The sequence below is a fragment of the Geotrypetes seraphini genome, chromosome 4 (assembly GCF_902459505.1).
Source record: "Geotrypetes seraphini chromosome 4, aGeoSer1.1, whole genome shotgun sequence".
Classification (NCBI taxonomy): Eukaryota; Metazoa; Chordata; class Amphibia; order Gymnophiona; family Dermophiidae; genus Geotrypetes; species Geotrypetes seraphini.
The window spans coordinates 167681402-167700506 of NC_047087.1; the positions used below are offsets into that span (position 1 = coordinate 167681402).

At 43.7% G+C, this 19105-nt stretch overlaps 1 protein-coding gene across 4 annotated transcripts in view; it reads left to right on the top strand.

Moving 5' to 3' along the window:
• The window catches only part of CTCF (CCCTC-binding factor), a 336042-nt gene that overhangs the window by 114794 nt on the left and 202143 nt on the right, over positions 1–19105 (top strand). For all 4 annotated transcript variants that reach the window (XM_033940988.1, XM_033940989.1, XM_033940990.1 and 1 more), the window contains exon 5: positions 15489–15609. In XM_033940988.1, coding sequence (XP_033796879.1) covers positions 15489–15609 — 121 coding nt within the window. The remainder of the gene's footprint in view (positions 1–15488; positions 15610–19105) is intronic.

Here is a 19105-nt window from a genome sequence, read left to right on the forward strand (position 1 = left end):
CACTAAAATCCGACAGGCCGCTGTCGTGGCTGTAATTGTAACTATTTGAAAAAAGACAAATCATTCTCTAAAAACTGCACATGCAAATGAGGTTTGCAGAGGGTTACCTAAATTTACATGGGATGAGTCGCTGGTGACAGTGATCGGCACATGCGCAGAATACACCTGCAAATAAAAAAAATAAAAATCCCCCAAATCGAAGATTGGCAGGAGGGATGCCCATTCCTTCCTCCCATCGCTGTCGTAGAACCCCCCAATACCCCACTTCTGGCAGTGTGTCGCAATCCCCTACCCCCAGATACCCCCCTTTCCCCTGGCAATGGGAGAGATGCCCATAGGAGGGGCCTTAAGCACCTGGGCCAATCAGAGCCTTAGGTCTCTCCCCAGTGCATCTCAGGATGCACCGGAGAGGGAATGGCCCACCATTTTGAAAAAGCGTGCCTGCCGGCTGGAGGGAATAAACACCCAGCCAGCATTTGTGAAAAGATGGGGAGGGGATTGTCGGGTGGGGGATTCGGTTGGCGGCAGGAGGGAGTGGGCATCCCTTCCACTGCCTGTTTGGGGGGGGGGTGCGACAGTGACAGGAGGGAATGGGGGAATGGGTATCCCTCCCGCTGCTGGAAGTGGTGTTAAGTGATTATGCGACAGTGGCAGGGGGAGGGAGTGAGCATCCCTCCTGCCGATCCAAGTTTATTTAAAATTTGATAAAATTGCTTTTTCATAAATTCAAAGCGATGTACAATAATAACAGGAATTAAAAAGGGGAGACAGACAATTTAGGGTCTTTTTTATTATTATTTATTTATTTATAATTTTGAATACTTTACAATATCCAACAATTCAAAAGAAAAAGGAAATCACATAAAACAATACATAATCAAATCATACATACAAAGCTCCTTTCAAGCCCACATTAATGGGGAGTATATCTTGCTATTTCTAATAAAATAAAGTTCAAGAAATATAAAGGATAGTGATTCTTGGTTCATATTTAATGAACCTTGAGTCATTCCTTAAACTGGGATACTGTTATATTAATTCTCCTCATATTTCTCAGTAAGGTGAAACAAATCTCATTTCTATTTCTTTTCTCTTGCAATTAAGAATTGTTGTAGTTGTATTGGATCCCAAAAAGAATATTCGATATCTTGTAGTTTAATCATACATTTACAGGGAAATTTCAGGTAAAAGGATGCATCCAGTGCCAACACTCTATCCTTCAATTTCAAAAATTCTTTCCTCCTCAACTGGGTGGTTCTGGATACATCCGGAAAAATCCTGACCAAATCCCCACAAAATTTCGTTAACCTATTTTTGAAATAAAGTCTCATTATCAACATTTTATCCATCTCGCTCATGCATGTTATTACCAGGGTGGACCGAGTCTGAATCACATCCTGTGCATCTTCTAGAAATTCAGTCAAATTTACCTCTGGTGTGGTCAGATGGTCCTCCCCCTGGGCAGATTCAAGTTTTTTTAGAGGAATGTAATAATAATTATTTATTGGAAAATTCTCTGCATTGGTCATTCCCAGTACTTTTTAAAAAAACTTCCTTAATAAAATCTCAGGTGACAATAAATGAGTTACTGGAAAATTGATCAAGCGTAGATTTTTCACTCTATTCATGTTCTCCATAGATTCAATTTTAGAGTGTATTACTGTTGAATCTTTAACAGCTGATACAGAGACAGCTTGCAAATTATTACATTGATTTTCCACTACATTTAGTCGTTTATCCAAACAACCTAAGTTAGCATCCACATTTTCTAATTTAGAAGAAACTGACTGAGAGTAATCTCCCATTTGCTTCATCTGCAAACCAAGTTGAGCAAGCTTCATCCAAAGCAAGGCAAATCATGGGTTGCATACGCGGGAGTTTCGTCAGCCGTAAACCTGAAGTCATTATGCCACTATATAGATCCATGGTGAGACCGCACCTGGAGTACTGTGTGCAATTTTGGAGGCCACATTACCGCAAGGATGTACTGAGACTGGAATCGGTCCAGAGAATGGCCACCAGGATGGTCTCGGTATTCAAGGAGCTCCCATACGAGGAGCGGTTAGGGAAATTGCAGCTCTACTCACTCGAGGAACGTAGAGAGAGGGGAGATATGATCGAGACATTCAAGTACCTCACGGGTCGCATCGAAGTGGAAGAGGATATCTTCTTTTTCAAGGGTCCCGCGGCAACAAGGGGACATCAGTGGAAAATCAGGGACGGGAAACTGCATGGTGACACTAGGAAGTTCTTCTTCACCGAAAGGGTGGTTGATCGCTGGAATAGTCTTCCACTTCAGGTTATTGAGGCCAGAAGCGTGCCAGATTTTAAGGCCAAATGGGACAAACATGTGGGATCTATCCGCAAAGATAGATAGGGAGGGTCATTGGAGTGGGCAGACTTGATGGGCCGTGGCCCTTATCTGCCGTCTATTTCTATGTTTCTATCGTTGTCCTGAGAAACCCTTCAACTCTGGATATACCTAACCATTAGTCTTTTAAGGTACTATCCTGTGTTTCTTCTGTTCGTGTGCTTTCATCCACTCCACCAGAAAATGTCAATTATTTAGGTATTTCAGCATATACTAATTTACTTAAATGGGTGGATGAAATCACTTGAGCATCAGATATAGTGGGAGTTATATTCCCACTATCACTGGATACTGGATGAAGGGGGGGAGTACGATTGAGAGGACTTATTGAGGCTCCTGACAAGGAGGAATCTACATCTGGTGGTACCACTGGTGGATTGTCCGAAAGTAATAATAAATGTCTGTCCATTGGGCCCGATACCACTGGTGTAGAACTTTTAGGTTTTATCTTTCTTTTTCCCATATTCTAAAGTCATGTAAAAAGTTATAGAAAGACTTTATATAATACCAAACCGGCTTCCAGTTCCCGGGCTCCTTGTGGCTCCAAGGGGGGAGCCCCTTCGGCCACGCTCTGCGGCCACAACCGCGGCAGTGGCTTGATTTTAAAGCTGAAGAGACGGACCCGGTGATGTCAGGGGATCCGTCTCTGTAAGTGCCTGCCAGCTGAGGAAAATTAACAGCAAACCGCTGCTGCAGGAGGCCAGGAACCGGCGAGAATCCCCTCAGGTAGTATCCACACAATGAACAAGGCTCCCGAATTCAGCCGCGGCGGCGGCTTGATTTTAAAGCTGAAGAGACGGACCCGGTGATGTCAGGGGATCCGTCTCTGTAAGTGCCTGCCAGCTGAGGAAAATTAACAGCAAACCGCTGCTGCAGGAGGCCAGGAACCGGCGAGAATCCCCTCAGGTAGTATCCACACAATGAACAAGGCTCCCGAATTCAGCCGCGGCGGCGGCTTGATTTTAAAGTGAAGAGACGGACCCGGTGACGTCAGGGGGTCCGTCTCTGTAAGTGCCTGCCAGTTGAGGAAAATTAACAGCAAACTGCTGCCAATCAGGCCTTAGACTTAGTGGGGATGGGCGGACTCGCTATGCCTAAGGCCTGATTGGTCCAGGCTTCTAGATCCTGGGCCAATCAGGCCTTAGGCTTCGGAAGGATGGGCCGGGAAGGGGCGGGCCCGCCTCATTTCGACGAGACGGGCCTGCCGGCTGGACGGGCAAGTCCCGTCTGGCCAACAAGGAAAGGTTAGTTTGGTTGGGGGGAGATTTGAGGGCTATTAGTGCGGGGGAGGGGGGTGCAGAGGGGTGCGTCTTCCGGCAGGAGGGATTGGGCACCCTCCTGCCAGCGATTGGTAGGGTCGGGGGGGGGGGGGGGGGGGCGGTCGGTAGTGTCTCTGTCAGGAGGGATTGGGCACCCTCCTCCCAGCGATCGGTAGTGTCGGGGGGTGGGGGGGGGGCGGTCGGTATACTTATAGCAGGAGGGATTGGGTACCCTAGGTTCGCCTAAGGCCCTTAGGCGAGCTTAGGTGTCTTGCGGGCCTCGCCTTCAATATAGAAAGCCTGCCTGGGGAGCATTTTTTAAAAAAAACGTGCATCCCGATTGGCTGATTAGACAGCTGTAGGACGCCTACAGCTGCCTAAAATCGGACGCACTATGTAGAATCAGGGCCTAACAGCACAGCAGACTCAACCCTGGCATGAATTCACCCAAAATAAATATATATACCTACATGTGTGTGAATGTGTATGTATATTTCTGAGATTGTGTAGAATTGTAGAAGATTATAATGGTTTTTATAACATGAAGTTTGGATTGACCATCTCCCTCTTTAGCAAGACAGGGATTAAACCCAACAGACTTCTGGTCTCACTATAGCCCACCTTCCAGCCCCAACCCAGAACCTAATTTCATACGTGATTGGAATAATTTCAGCATTCAGACTCTATACGAAATCGCGCCACAGAAACTTCGCAAAAAACCTCTCCGTCCCTCAGACAGCTGGTTCGATGCTGACCTTATAACTTTAAAACGAGAAGTACGTAAATTAGAAAGAACATGGCGCAAAACTGAGACAGATTATGCCAGACTCAACTGGCGACTAAAAGTCAAAGAATATAAAAGAATCATCAAAGAAAAGCGCTCTAAACACTACTCCCAATTAATCAATACTTCCTCACTGAACAGCAAAGAACTTTTCAAAATAGTCAACTCACTATTCGATATTGACCAACTCAAACGCTCCAACTCAGACCTCCCACTCTCCGCCACTACCCTAGCCGACTATTTTACCAATAAAATTCACACTCTGAAATCGTCTCTCATAATCCCCAGTACAGACCTTACAATCAACCAACCGACCCTAGGATCTGATAGTTCAATAGCAGACATGACCTGGAACCACTTCGAAAGCCCAGACTGGAACCTATTCCTCAAGCTCTACTCCAAATATGCAAATTCAAACTGCCTACTAGATAGCTGTCCCCCCTCCATCATGAAATCTGCCCCTCCCTCATTCAAAATTGAACTCCTCAACTGGATATCCTTTTGCTTGTTCACTAGCCATTTCCCGAAAGAACTCTGCCACATCCTTGTATCCCTGATTATAAAAAACCCCAAGGATTCTACCTCCTCGGCTTCCAATTATAGACCCATCGCCAACATACCGCTATTCCAAAAAATTACGGAAGGCCTAGTCAATCACGAACTCATGAACCACCTTGAGAAGTTCAACATTCTCTACGATTCCCAGTCTGGCTTCCGCCCAAATCACAGCGCAGAAACTGTCTTAGCCTCTCTGACTAATTACCTCCTCCACTTATTCTCTCTGGGAAAAAGTGCCTTGATGCTCCAGTTTGACCTGAGCAGTGCCTTCGACCTGGTTGACCATGACATTCTACTCAGATGCCTTGACTCCATCGGCATCTCTGGTCAGGTCCTAAACTGGTTCACAGGATTTCTAAAAAACCGCTCTTACCAAGTACACTTCAATGGGACCTTCTCCCAACCCTTGCACAATCCCTGCGGAGTTCCTCAGGGCTCCCCTCTTTCACCCTCTCTATTCAATGTCTACATGGCCTCGCTAGGTCATATGCTATCCAACCTAAAACTAAAATCATATATCTACGCAGTAGACATCACTATTATCATTCCCATTACCTCGCTTTCCCAAGAGATTGAACAATTCACCTCATCCATCCTCACCAAGATAGAACAATGGGCCACTCAATTCAAATTAAAGATGAACCCAGAAAAAACCAAAATTTTTCTGGCCAGTCCCAACAACAAGCTAACAAACACCTCCCTGAAACTTAACGGGTTAGACTACCCAATTAACCCCACAATCAAAATCCTTGGAGTCATCCTGGACCGCTGCCTTACTTTCGAAGTCCACACCAATGCTCAGATTAAAAAATGTTTTGGTACCCTCTGGAAACTCCGCACCATTAAACACTACTTTGACTTCTTCTCCTTCCGATTACTGGTCCAATCACTAACCTGAGCATCCTAGACTACTGTAATATCATCTACCTAGGTTCATTTAAAAAAAACATCAAACGCTTAAGACTCGTTCAGAATGCAGCCGTTCGACTCATCTATAATCTCAAAAAATCTGACCATATAAGCCCCTTCTACAAAAAACTGCACTGGCTGCCTATGGAGGCAAGGATTATCTTCAAATTTGCTTGCCTCTCCTTCAAAACCCTAACAGGCTTGTCTCCAATCTACCTATCAGATCACTTTGTCCGTCCCGGCCCCACCCGCACACGTAACGCCCACTTGTTTGTCTTCCCATCCCTAAAGTGCTGCATCTACAAGAGTGCTGCATCTACAAGAGATTTCTTGACAGATCCCTGGTGTTCCAGGCATGCAAATGGAACAAATGTCTATCCACTCTCATCTCTAATTCTCCTTCCTACCAAACTTTCAGGAAGTCAATCAAAACTTATCTCTTTGACAAATATCTCTGACTCCCGCCCTCCTTGTAACTCTACTTTTAACTATGCCTTGTACCTCCCACCTTCCTGCACCTCCCTCCTGCCTCCTCCCTACCTGCACCGCCTACCTACCTGCACCCGACTTCCTAAGCCACGCCGATTGACTTGTTTATAACCTCTCTATCTCCTTCTTGCCTGCTCCCGACTTGCTAAGTTATATTGATTGATTGACTTATTTGTAAATTTCGCTGTAGATGTACAGTCTCTTGTCATGTAAACCGCTCTGAACTATTCTGGTACTGCGGTATACAAAAATAAAGTTATTATTATTATAATATGCCTCTTGTCTAAACTGCAGCAAGTTCATTGTTGATTTAGGGCTCCTTTTGCTGGGCTGCGGTAGCGTTTTTAGCACGTGTTAACCCCTGCACTACACGGAAAATCTAACGCCAGCTCTATGGAGATGTTAGAGTCTAGTGCGTGTGTGCTAAAACCGCTAGTGCAGCCTAGTAAAAGAAGCCCTTAATTTGGCTAGCAAAACCGAGACCAGAATATTTAAGGAAAAGAAAGTTAAAGGCTGGCCTAATGACTTAAGATTACCAGATTGGGTTTATGCACTTGGCCATCATAGAAAGTAACATCTTTGCCTTGGCGGATAAAATGTCTAAACTAACGCACATAAATTTAATTTGAATCCAATTAACAGTAATACTTGTTTTTATCAATGTTAATTGGCAACTCAAAGCACCGCATATAGAATTCAGGGGATGGTCTTTATCGACCATCATTTTCTCTGTTTCTCTGTTTAATAATCTTCTAAAAATGCTCTGTATGTTTTGAGGAGTTTCTCTCTGAAAATTATGCATAGGGTATCGCAATTCATTAAATCGCTAGGACTTGAGCATCAGTTGATGGCCCCTAACAACAATATGTGTTATCCTTATGTAGTCAAAGCAAACATTTGTTCACTTTTAAGTTTTAAGTTCCATTTTAAGTTTTAAGTTTAGGTTTTAAGTTCCCTTTTAAGTTTTAAGTTTCAAGCTAGTAAACAGCAGACCTGGCTAGGCAATCACATCAACAGAGCCAGGTTTACCTACGGCGCTTTTCGGAAAGAAATTAAGACAGCACTGTTCGATAGATTTATCTCCTAATCAGATACCATTTAAAAAAAACTATTAACACCATGCTGATAATTTTGAGAAATATGTGTATTTTTACTAATTGTATTCTGTAATTCACTGACTGTTCAGTGACATCTTCGCTATTTGTATTCTGTAATTCGCTGATTGTCCAGCTCTCTTCACTGTAAACCGCCTAGAAGTCGTAAGATTATGGCGGTATAGAAAAAATAAAGTTATTATTATTATATGTGTACATATGTATGTATGAAACATGCATTGGGCTGGGTGGTTAGGCAGAATGAAAACAGTGTAGCAATAAGTTTGGAGTTTAAAAAGCAAAACCAAACTTCATTCCAGTACAATAGGTAAGACATTCTAGACCAGGGGTGCTCAGGGTAATGCGAGTCGATCGCAGAGCCCCTCCCGGGCTCCACGATAGACTCGCATTGCCTTTGCATTCTCCCTGCTTCCCCTATGCTGCAAAAGCCAGGCGCGTGCAGCCCCCTCAAAAGCACCGGGCCCACATGCTTCATCCCCCGACGTCTATTCTGATGTCGGAGAGGAAGTTCTGGGCCAGCCAACTGCTGCCTGGCCTCTCCAAAGTCAGAACTGACGTTGGGGGAGGAGACTTGTGGGCCCAGCGCTTGTGCAGTGGCTGCACGTGCCTGGCTTTTGTGGCGGTGGGGAAGCAGTGAGAAATCGGCGGCAGCAGTGGTTGGGTGGAGGGAGCAGGCGGTAATGCTTGGGGAGCAGAGAGAAAGAAAGACGGTGGCTTGGGGGGCAGTTAGAAAGAAAGAAAAAGACACAGAGCTTCATGCTTCCTGGAACTAAACAGGCTGCTGTTCCTCCAATGACCAACTAACAGTGCTGCCTTCTTTGGAGAGAGAGTAGGGAGAGACAGAAAGAAAAGGGGGGCAGAGAGAGAGAGAGAGAGAAAGAAAGAAGGAAGGGGGCAGAGAGATAAAGAAAGGGGTGGAGGGCAGGCAGGGAGAGAGGAAGAAAAAGTGGGGGGAGGGAGAAAGAAAAAGTTGGGGGAGGGAATGGAGTGTATCGGGTGGCAGGGGCAGGGAGAGAGGAAGAAAAAGTTAGACTCATGGGGACAGAGAGATGTTGGTTGGGAATGGAATGAGGTCTGGAGGAGAGGAAGCATGCAGGAGACAGAAAGAAGGGAAGAAATATTGGATGCACAGTCAGAAGGAAGTGCAACCAGAGACTCATGAAATCACCTGACAACAAAGTAGGAAAAATGATTTTATTTTCAATTTAGTGATCAAAATGTGACCGTTGTGAGAATTTATATGTTGTCACCAGCGGGGTCAGGGCAATGGGTCCCGAGCCGCTGGGACACAGAAGTTTTGGTCCTTGTGTGCTGCGGCTTGGCGACACAAGGATAAATAAGTCAGGATTAGTACAAAAAGGAAAAACACACTGCAAACAGGTAAGTAAGAAAACCAAAACCTGGACTGGATTTAATGTGCAATATTCAAAATCAAAATAGTTGCTTCACTCTTCAGCTTGAATTTCAGTCCTCCAAACAAAATAATAAGAAATTCAACTTTGTCAGGCAATGACCATTAATAGGAAAGTCTTGTAATGTTCAAAAGAGGTAAACTCATTAGTCTTATAATCTCTCCCACTAGAGAGTTCCAAAAGAAAAACACAGCCAAAAACAGAAAAAGGGAAAAACAAACTCCAAAATCTGTATCCTTTAGTCTGATTAGGAAATAGGTGCAGCACAAGTCCTTATTTCCCTCCTAAGCAGACTTAGCTTAAACCAGTGCTACGACACTGATTTCTTCCAGCATCTGAAGTGCTGGGCAAGGTAGTGTACCTCACGTGATGAAATTTTTGCCAGATATTGGCCCGCTATCCCACCACATGTAACGTGAGGCTAACCCCACACACCTTGACTACAAAAACAGTCTGACCTGCTCAAACAATAGGCCTTCCAGGAAAACCTGGACACTTGAAATCCACTAACAGTTGCAATGCAAACAAAAATAGTCCATTCAGCAAACACCCGGATATTTATAATCCACAGCTTAGAGGCTTTAAACACTTGCCTTGGCTTAGCTGACTTCCATGGGCTGCACGCTGGATGGTAACTCTGTCACTGGCTCCGGCTCCAAATACAGTTCCATACCCTGGACTTCTTCCAAAGGGCCTACTGGTGATTCTGCTCCAGCCTCAACCAGTTCCATGGATTCAGGAACTGAACAGCTAGGCAGAGCTCCCAGCCCTGAGCCTTGCGACTGCTTCACTTGCCTCCAGCTCTCCTTCTCTCCCTCTAGCCATGCAGACCTAAGGTTTAGAAGTTGTGGACCACGCCCCAAACGCTCAGGTGTGCCGGATATCCTGACTTTCTTCCCTGACTAAGTGGGGGAAGGGAAACCTGCAGTTTAGCATTAGCACTCCCTCTGCTGGATACAGGAGTCATGGCAGGCAAAAGGTTACCTTGGGGATTAAACAGAGTAGCTTGGGCACTATCTGCTCTAGCAATGGGCTTTATATTAGGAACAGCCCTAGCAGACATACCTTGCATATTACAATGTTGACTATATTTTGTACAGTGGCCTCCTTTTACTAAACCGCAATAATGGTTTTAGCACAGGGAGGCTATGAGCATGAGGCATTCAGCACAGCTCCCTGTGCTAAAAACCGCTATTGCAGTTTAATAACAGGGGAGGGGACATATTTGTCTGTTTTTGTTTAGTTGTTACTGAGGTGACATTGCATATTTTAAAGTCATCTGCCTTGACCTCTTTTTTTAAAAAAAAAAAACCTCAAATATAAATATAATTAACATTTTCTCTGTGTACAGTGTGCTTTGTGTTTTTTTAAAATTTTATTGTTGGTAGATCATTTTGACTTGGTCATTTTAAAAGTAGCTCGCAAGCCAAAAAAGTGTGGGCACCCCTGTTCTAGACCATAGAGTTATTTCCCTTTACCCACATGGGCTGCAGAAGAGAATTGTAAGTGTTTCACTCACTCTAGGGTACATCAGAGGCTAGCTTAGCTCCTCCCATCAGTCTTTCTCTTCTGCATATAGGTGCAGTGTGTTAGTTCTGCTTTCTCCAATTTATTATTTTTAATTCAAAGTGGTTTCGTTCTCTTTCGCAGTTCTTTCGCATTCTATGGACATTTGAAGTGCTGTCAGCCAATCTGCTAGTCTTCCTTTGATGTTAGGGCCTTCCCTGACCTTATCTCGTTCCTTGTTGCGTCAGAGGAGAAGATTCCACTCACACACTTGCGACTGCAGGCAGGCAGGCTTGGCCGGCTTGATTAACTTACTTTACTAACGCGCTGTGAAGGTAAGGGGGAGGGAGATTCTCGGACTGTGCAAGGGGGTGCTGAAGGGCGGTGAGGTGGCGAGAGCGAAGGGTGGTAGTGGGGAGAAGGCGCTGGAAGGGAAATGGGGAAGACAAGAGTGGGCAGAAGGCGCTGGAAGGGAAATGGGGAAGACAAGAGTGGGCAGAAGATGCTGGAAGGAAAATGGAGAAGACAGAGATGCCAGACTATGGGGGGAGCGGAGGGAGGAAGATGGGTGCCAGAGCAATGGGGAGGGTAAAGGGAGAGGCACAGTAACACAGCAAATGGAAGAGACTGAGAGAAGACAGACAGTGGATGGAAGGAATTGAATGAGAAGATGAGGAAAGCAGAAACCAGACGACAAAGATAGAAAAAAAATTTATATTTATTTCCTTTTTTTTTTTTGCTTTAGGATAAAGTAGTATATTAGTTGTGTTGATAAAAATTTATAAACAAAGCCCTGCCAACTGAACATCTCTTTCTCTAGTTCAGCAGCCAGAACTTTGATTTATAAGGCAGGAATAAGCTAAATATTGCAGTACTGAGGCTTGTATGGATGCTGCGGGGACGGGGCAGTGAAGGGGACAATGGGGATGGGGTGGTGAAGGGAATCGTGATCTGGGGACGGGGCAGTGACGGGGACAGAATTTTTCCCTGTGTCATTCTCTAGCTGAGGACCCCTCTGTGGTTAGGAGGTTGGATCTTGGAGCGCCTGCAGGCCTAGATGCACATTGCTACAGACCAGTAGGTCTTGGAATTTCTTTGGTCAGGCTACAAGGTGGAATTTTCCCAACCCATGTTAGATTGATTTGTGGCTTCTCCTACCAGGAGACTGGACACAGCACGCATAGTCCAGGCTACTGTTCAGCACTTCCTGCATATTCGAACGATGAGCCAGTATCAAGCACCCTTTCGGGCTCAGACAGATACTCCAGGGATTCAAGACAAAGTTAGACAAGTTCCTGCTGAACTAGAACGTATGCATGTAAGGCTAGTCTTAGGGCACTGATCTTTGACCTAAGGGCCGCCGCAGGAGCGGACTGCTATGGGCAATGGACCAGTGGGGCGTGCCACGGTGGAACAGGTATTCCGGGTTCTGGAGGACCTGGGCTGGATTGTCAGCTTCATCTTCAGCAAAAGACATCTGTCGCCCACACAGTCGCTGGATTTCTGGGGGTGCTGTTTGATACGGCAGCAGATCATGCATACTTGCCCAAGGCTCAGAGACAGCTGGGGGGAAAAAAGGGCCATGCTTGTCCAGCCACAGATTTGAGCCCAGAAGCGAGGGGCTCGAGTACAGCCATAACATCCAGATGTTCTTCGTTATGTCTTTCCACCCAGGCCCAGGTCCTTCGGTGGTTTGAGAGTCATCAAGGCTGCGATCTAGTAGCTCCAGACTGGCCTCAAAGACTGTGGTGTGCAGCTCTGCTGCATTTGCGGGTTCAGCGTGGATTGCGTCTGAGCGTCTACCCGATCCTTCTCACTCAGGCCCAGTTGTCATGGAAGTTCAGGGTCGCTTTGCTCTTTCGGCTTGGCTCTTGAGCACACAGCCTTAGATAATACAGGAAATTCGGAGCATGTGTTTGATCCACTGCTCAAATCTAAGAAGTCATCCAAAGTGTCTGCCTATGTTAAGATGTGGGAAACTTTTCTCCTTTGAGGTGACTAGGCTCTTTGACTGGGTGACCAGAGAATTGGATAGAGGATGTGCACTAGATGTGGTGTATTTAGATTTTAGCAAAGCCTTTGACTGTGTTCCACAGATGTCTAATAAATAAACTGAGTGCCCTCGGGATGAGTCCCAAAGTGACGGGCTGGGTCAAGAACTGGTTGAGTGGAAGGCAACAGGAGGGTAGTGATCAATGGATATCACTATGAGGAAAGGGATGTTACCAGTGTGCTTCAAGGTTCTGTTCTTGGGCCTATTCTTTTTAACATTTTTATAAACGATATTGCTAAAGGGTTGTCGGGCAAGATTTGCTTCTTTGCGGATGATACCAAAATCTGCAAAAGAGTAGACACGCCAGATGGTGCGAATAACATGAAGAAAGACCTGGCGAAGCTTGAAGAATGGTCTGAAATTTGGAAGCTAAAATTTAATGCTAAGAAATCCAAGGTCATGCATTTGAGCTGCAAAAACCCGAGAATATGGCTTAGTTTAGGGGGTGAAGAACTTATGTGCACGACAGAAGAGTGGGACTTGGGTGTGATTGTATGTGATGATCTTAAGGTAGCCAAACAGGTTGAAAAGGTGACTGAAAGCTAGAAGGATGCTAGGTTGCATAGGGAGAGGTATGGCCAGTTGGAAAAAGGAGGTAATAATGCCCCTGTATAAGACTTTGGTGAGACCTCATTTAGAATATTGTATACAATTCTGGGGGCCGCACCTTCAAAAAGATATAAAAAGGATGGAGTCGGTCCAGAGGAAGGCTACTAAAATGGTGTGTGGTCTTCGTGATAAGGCATATGGGGACAGACTTAAAGATCTCAATCTGTATACTTTGGAGGAAAGGTGGGAGAGGGGAGATATGATAGAGACGTTTAAATACCTACATAATATAAATGTGCATGAGTCGAGTCTCTTTCATTTGAAAGGAAACTGCAATGAGAGGGCATGGATGAAGAGGTGATAGGCTCCGAAGTAATCTGAGGAAATACTTTTTAACAGAAAAGGTGGTAGATGTGTGGAACAGACTCCAGGAAGAGGTGGTGGAGACAGACTGTGTCTGAATTCAAAAGGGCCTGGGATAGGCACTTGGGATCTATTGGAGAGAGAAAGAGGTAATGGTTACTGCAGATGGGCCATTTGGCCTTTATCTGCCATCATGTTTCTATGTTTCCAGGTCACAGATCCTTCCTTTTCTCTGAGCTGGTCTGGATAAAGTCCTCACGGTGGCGGCTCTGTGTGCCCTGGTGATCGGCCTGTCCTGTTTTCCATCTTGAGATAGTCGGTTCTAATTAACGTCGCATCTGGTTATTGCTTGTGTGTGAAAGGGGCTGTTCAGTTTGGCCACCCATTAAGCATCTGTTCCTGGTCTGGGACCTTGACGTGGTGCTGTCAGGCCTTGCCAGAGCTCCTTTTGAACCGCTTCTGGATGCATTTCTCTTGGACTTAGCTCTCACAACTGTTTTCTGATTGCCATCATTTCTGCCCGTATTTTGTAGATACGAGTTTCTCTATGGACAGTAGTTTCTTCCTTTTTGCAAACTATGCTTTCAGCTTTCCCTGACATTCAGGAAGTGTGTTTGCCTGTGTTTCAGTCTATGAGTTCTAAACATCAGGATTGGCTTCTGAGGAAACTTGGCATGTTCAGGATGCTTCTGCATTCTCTGGAGGGCACTAACAAGTTTCGTATTTCTGGCCCTCTGTTTGTGCTGACTTGTTTGTTGAAGCGTGGTGGAGCCGTAGAGACATTTCATACACCTACATTCTTGCATGGAAAGAGTTCCCTGTTCGAGCGCATTTTACCTGGAGTATGGCTTCTTCATGGTCCGAAGCTAGAGCTTTTCCTCCTGAGGAGTTTTGCAGGGCGGCTGATGTGGTTGTCCCTTCTTACATTTGCCAGATTTTACAGAGTGGATGGTGCTTCCTGTCAGAACTCGTCTTTCGAGTTCTCAGTCTTGAAGGCCGGTGCAGCAAGCCCACCCTGACTAGTTGGGGGCCTGCTTTTGTACAACCCTATGGTTTAGAACAGTATATCGCAAACTGTGTGCCTTCTGAGATGTCATGTGTGCCGCGACACACTGGCGAGGAGGAGAATCGTCCATGCTGGCTGACTTGCCTTCAGGACGTACCTCTTGCAGCAAGAGGCATGTCCTTTAGGAAGTTAGCCGGCGCAGATGACTCTTCCTGGCCGGCATATCTTCTCTCCCCGCACCACCAGGATCCCTCCACTGAAGCAGATCGCAGCCAGATTGGCCTCCGTGCACTTCCGGGTGCCTTCAGGCCGGGGCACTGGATTTATAGTGTGCCACCGGCCAGAAAGTTTGCGAGACACTGTTCTAGAATGTCTCTCTCACCTATTGCACTGGAAAAGAAGATTACTCGGGTAAGCTCTTTTCCAGTAGATAGGCGAGACATTCTAGACACCCGCCCTGTCTTTGCTGTGCCTGCTGGCAGATTTCAGAGTTCAGGTCAGATGTCTGTCTCCCTATGCTTCTCCTATCTGTTTTGTGGAGACTGGTCAGCCCTTTGGAGCTAGGGAGAGTTTTGCGATTATGTTCTTCATGTTATGAGAGTAGTTCCTGAGCTTCTTTGAAGCCTATGTTGACTGTTAATAGTACTGTTTATTTGTTTTGAGCAGAACACGTTTAGCCTGTCTTGCAGGTGCCTCTACGTCACAGATGGTAGTACCTCTGTATGCTTAGGTACGGACTGATGGGAGTAGCTAAGCTAGCCTGTGATGTACCCTAGAGGCAGAGTGAAAAACTTATAATTCTCTTATGCAGCCCATTGTGTAAAGGGAAATAACCCTATGGTCTAGAATGTCTCATCAGTCTACTGGAAAAGAGCTTACCAGGGTAAGTACATAATCTCATTTAATAAACTTGAATATGTTATATTTTCCAAACTGCTAGCTTAAAAATTACTAATTATTTGCATAATCACTGAATAGTTGTTATATGAAAAAGTTGATATGATTTTGAAAATATAAAATTTATTTTTATATTTTCTTCCAGGGTAACTGGGTACTGGTGATTAGATATTTTGGCTTTTTACATTTATTGACTGCAGTTAACATTGTTTCTTAGGTCAGCAAGTTGAAACGCCACATTCGCTCTCACACAGGGGAGCGTCCGTTCCAGTGCAGTCTGTGCAGCTATGCCAGCAGAGATACCTATAAGCTGAAGAGACACATGCGGACCCACTCTGGTAATAAGCTGTTTCTGTAATGTTGCTTGAAAATGGTAGATAAAGAAATGTGAATAGTAGGTTATGAGTCTGCTTTAAATTAACGCCTGGAACAAGAAAAGGGTTTTCTCAGGGAGAGAGAGATTGTAGAGCTTAGAAGTTAAGTATGGGCCATGTCAAGTGGACCAGGAGCCAACGCTCAACCACCCCCCCTTTGAAATCCAACCAAATTTTACAGGGGTGTTGTCTAGGGCAGGGGTCTCCAAAGTCCCTCCAAATCCAATCGGGTTTTCAGGAATTCCCCAATGATTATGCATTGAAAGCAATGCATGCACATAGATCTCATGCATATTCATTGGGGAAATCCTGTAAACCCGACTGGATTCGGCCCTCAAGGAGGGACTTTGGAGACCCCTGGTCTAGGGTCTCAAAAGAAACTCTGCAAAATTTTTGGATCTATCTCAATTTGGTTGAACAAAAGCAATTGATCCCATGCCTCGTGTGACCTAAAATTTCAACTTAGTTTAAGCACTTTGGCAGAAGGAAACTACCTAGGAGTCTGAAATTTTGCAGTTTGGTACAACACCTTAGGGCAATTTTCTGTGCCAAGTTTGAAATCTTTTGCAAATGTGCTTCCATTTCTACAGGTCAGCAAAGTAGGCAAAAAAATTCTCGAATGAAAATGTTGGCAAAGTTTGGCTCCATACTGCTGCTGGTAGGTAAATCAGTTGAGGGTACAATTTGAGGTACTTCCAAGATTTGCAATACAAGCCTTTACACTGAATTGAAGCTGAAGATATGACCAGTCAAAAAATATGGCGTTATGCGTTTATGCAAATTTTCACTATTTTTCAGATTCAAATATATCTAACGTGTAGGGGTTTTTTGTTGTTTTTTTGATATCATTTGAAAGAGCATGTTTTTCCTACAGAAGCTATCCTGTTCATCTTGGACCCGACCTTTCTTTGATGAGAATTAAAGCTTCAAAGTTAAGCATTAGTTGTATATGCGCACAAATGTTTAATATTGAAAAGAGGCATGTTTAACACAAACCATGTTGTATGCAAATGAACAAGGTACACGAAGTTTCACAGTTAAGTTCAGATTGTTACTGTTTTATGATCCCCTTCCCTGTATCCATGCAGTTTCATATACCCACTGCCACTGGTCACGAAGATCATGACAAGTATATTATATGCTGAGACCACATATTTATCAGTTATTGATCCATTGCCTGAATTTTGCTTGCTAATCCGTTGAATCTTTAGAGGAGAGATTCCTAGTGGTGAAAAGCTGCCATCGAGGTTTTTAGATGAATTGGTAGAGTCATCACTGTCAGAATCAGACTTAGGGCTACTTAGATCTTGCAGTTTGACACACAAGTCTTGCCTGCATCTTGGGCAAAGCTTTTGGCCTGGTTTAAACTCGTGCTTTGTGATAGCTTTTAGATGATCAGCTGCAGGAAGATCAGTTGGGCGTAGATCTTTAATATTGCTGTGATTCTGTTTTCTGAATGGATTACAGCAGTTTTTTTAATAGAAATTCAAACTTCCTCAGAATCAAGGCTTCATAATGAATACAGATATTAGATTCCACTGATTCTAGAACTTGGACACACAAGGAAATGGTCGGTTAAGAGCTGTGCTCCAGGCTAAACAAGCTACTATTTCAAATTTAAAACTCCAAAAATTCAATTTTATTTGGAAAAAAGATTGATAAGAAGAAAATGTCATCAAACAAACAAAATAAAAACGATGCAGGAACCGGAGGATCAGGAACCAGCAGTAACAAAAGATCAAAGCCAGAACCAGGGACACCATCAAGAGTACCACTGCCTGCAGAAGATCAAGATATGATGGCAGAAATAAAACAGATAAAGGATATAGTACTGGAGATCAAAAAACAACTACAAAAAGCAATAGATGATGTTGCTATATTAACAAAAAGAGTTGATCTAATTGACAACAAAATGACACACTTAGAGGAAAGAGCAGAGGAAGTACATACTGAGGTTATACAAAACAAACAAGCCTGGAAAGAAATGGAAATATTAAAGAAAGATCTGGAAGACTGTGTGAATAGAGAAAAAAGAAATAATTTAAGAATTATTAGGATGCCGGAAGGAGTGGAAAAAAATGATCCTATCAATTTCTTAGAACAATTCCTCCCAAAGATACTGCCTATAAAATCCAAGGTGCCTCTTGAAATAGAGAGGGCACACAGAATACCGGGACAGAAAACAACCACACAAAAAGGTCCAAGAACTTTTATTTTTAAACTACTAAGATATCAACATGTAGTTGAAATATGCCAGCTAGCTAAAGCAAATAAAAACCTAAGATGTCAAGATGCACGGATACATATTGTGCCAGACTTTGCTAGAGAAACTGCTCAAAAAAGAAAACAACTCCTTGATTTAAGACCTCAACTACGAGCACTAGGGGCAAGATATGGATTACTCTACCCAGCGGTGATGAAGGTAACATTAGGAAATAAAACACAAAATTTTAATGATTCTAAAAAACTAGCAGAATACCTTGAAACATTTGAACAACCAATGACATCTTAAAAAGAAACTTTGGGAATATTTTAAAGTATTTAATATAACAAGAAGACATTAATAACTTTTCACTTTGATTTATTATATACAAAATAATCTAAACATTAAAAAACTGTAAAAACCGTTTAGAATGCTAGAAATTTTTTTTAAAAAGCAAATAACAGGAAAATGGAACAACTTGAAAAGAATGCAAACATGTCAGTAACAGAATGTTGTGGAGGAAAAAAAAAAAAAAAAAAGAACATTGATCTACCTGGAGAATTGCAGCATGGATTATATGCTCATGGAGAGAAATGTAGAAAGGTGGAACACTAGAGATACTATGTTTGCTGAGTTGCTGAGTAGAGGAAGGGATCTGCGTGTCAACAGGAAGTACAAACAGTAGTGCAACCTGCGTGAAAACTTGTGGTCGATTGGGAAGTGTCTCATTAAAAAAAAAAAAACACAAAAATCCTGAATAGAAGGCTACCAACACATGAGTAAATTACAAACTGAATCTGCCCTGCTCCTATGAATATCCCGGAAGACCCAGACGCTAAGATGTGGAACATAATGACTACAATTATATTAGTAAAAGAAGCAGAAAGTTAATTCCCACCCAGTTGGAGGAGAACAGCTGAGCCCTTCCTTTATGTTTGCCATATGTGCAAACAAGCTTGTAACCATTCCCAGCTGATACACTGAGCTAACTGTTATGCATTCTTGGCATGTTCCCTGACAAAGATAGTGAAGAACGTTAAGTTTATTATAGAAGTACTTTAAAAAAAAAAAAAAAAATTATCTTCAAATGTTGTATTTCTTCTATATCTTTTTCTCATCTATTTTATTCTCATCCTTCTCATACTTTACACATATAATTTTGAAAGAAAGATATTGCATTTTATCCCAGGACAAGCAGGCAGGTATTCTCACTAGTGGGTGATGTCATCCGACAGAGCCCCGATACGGACATCTTGC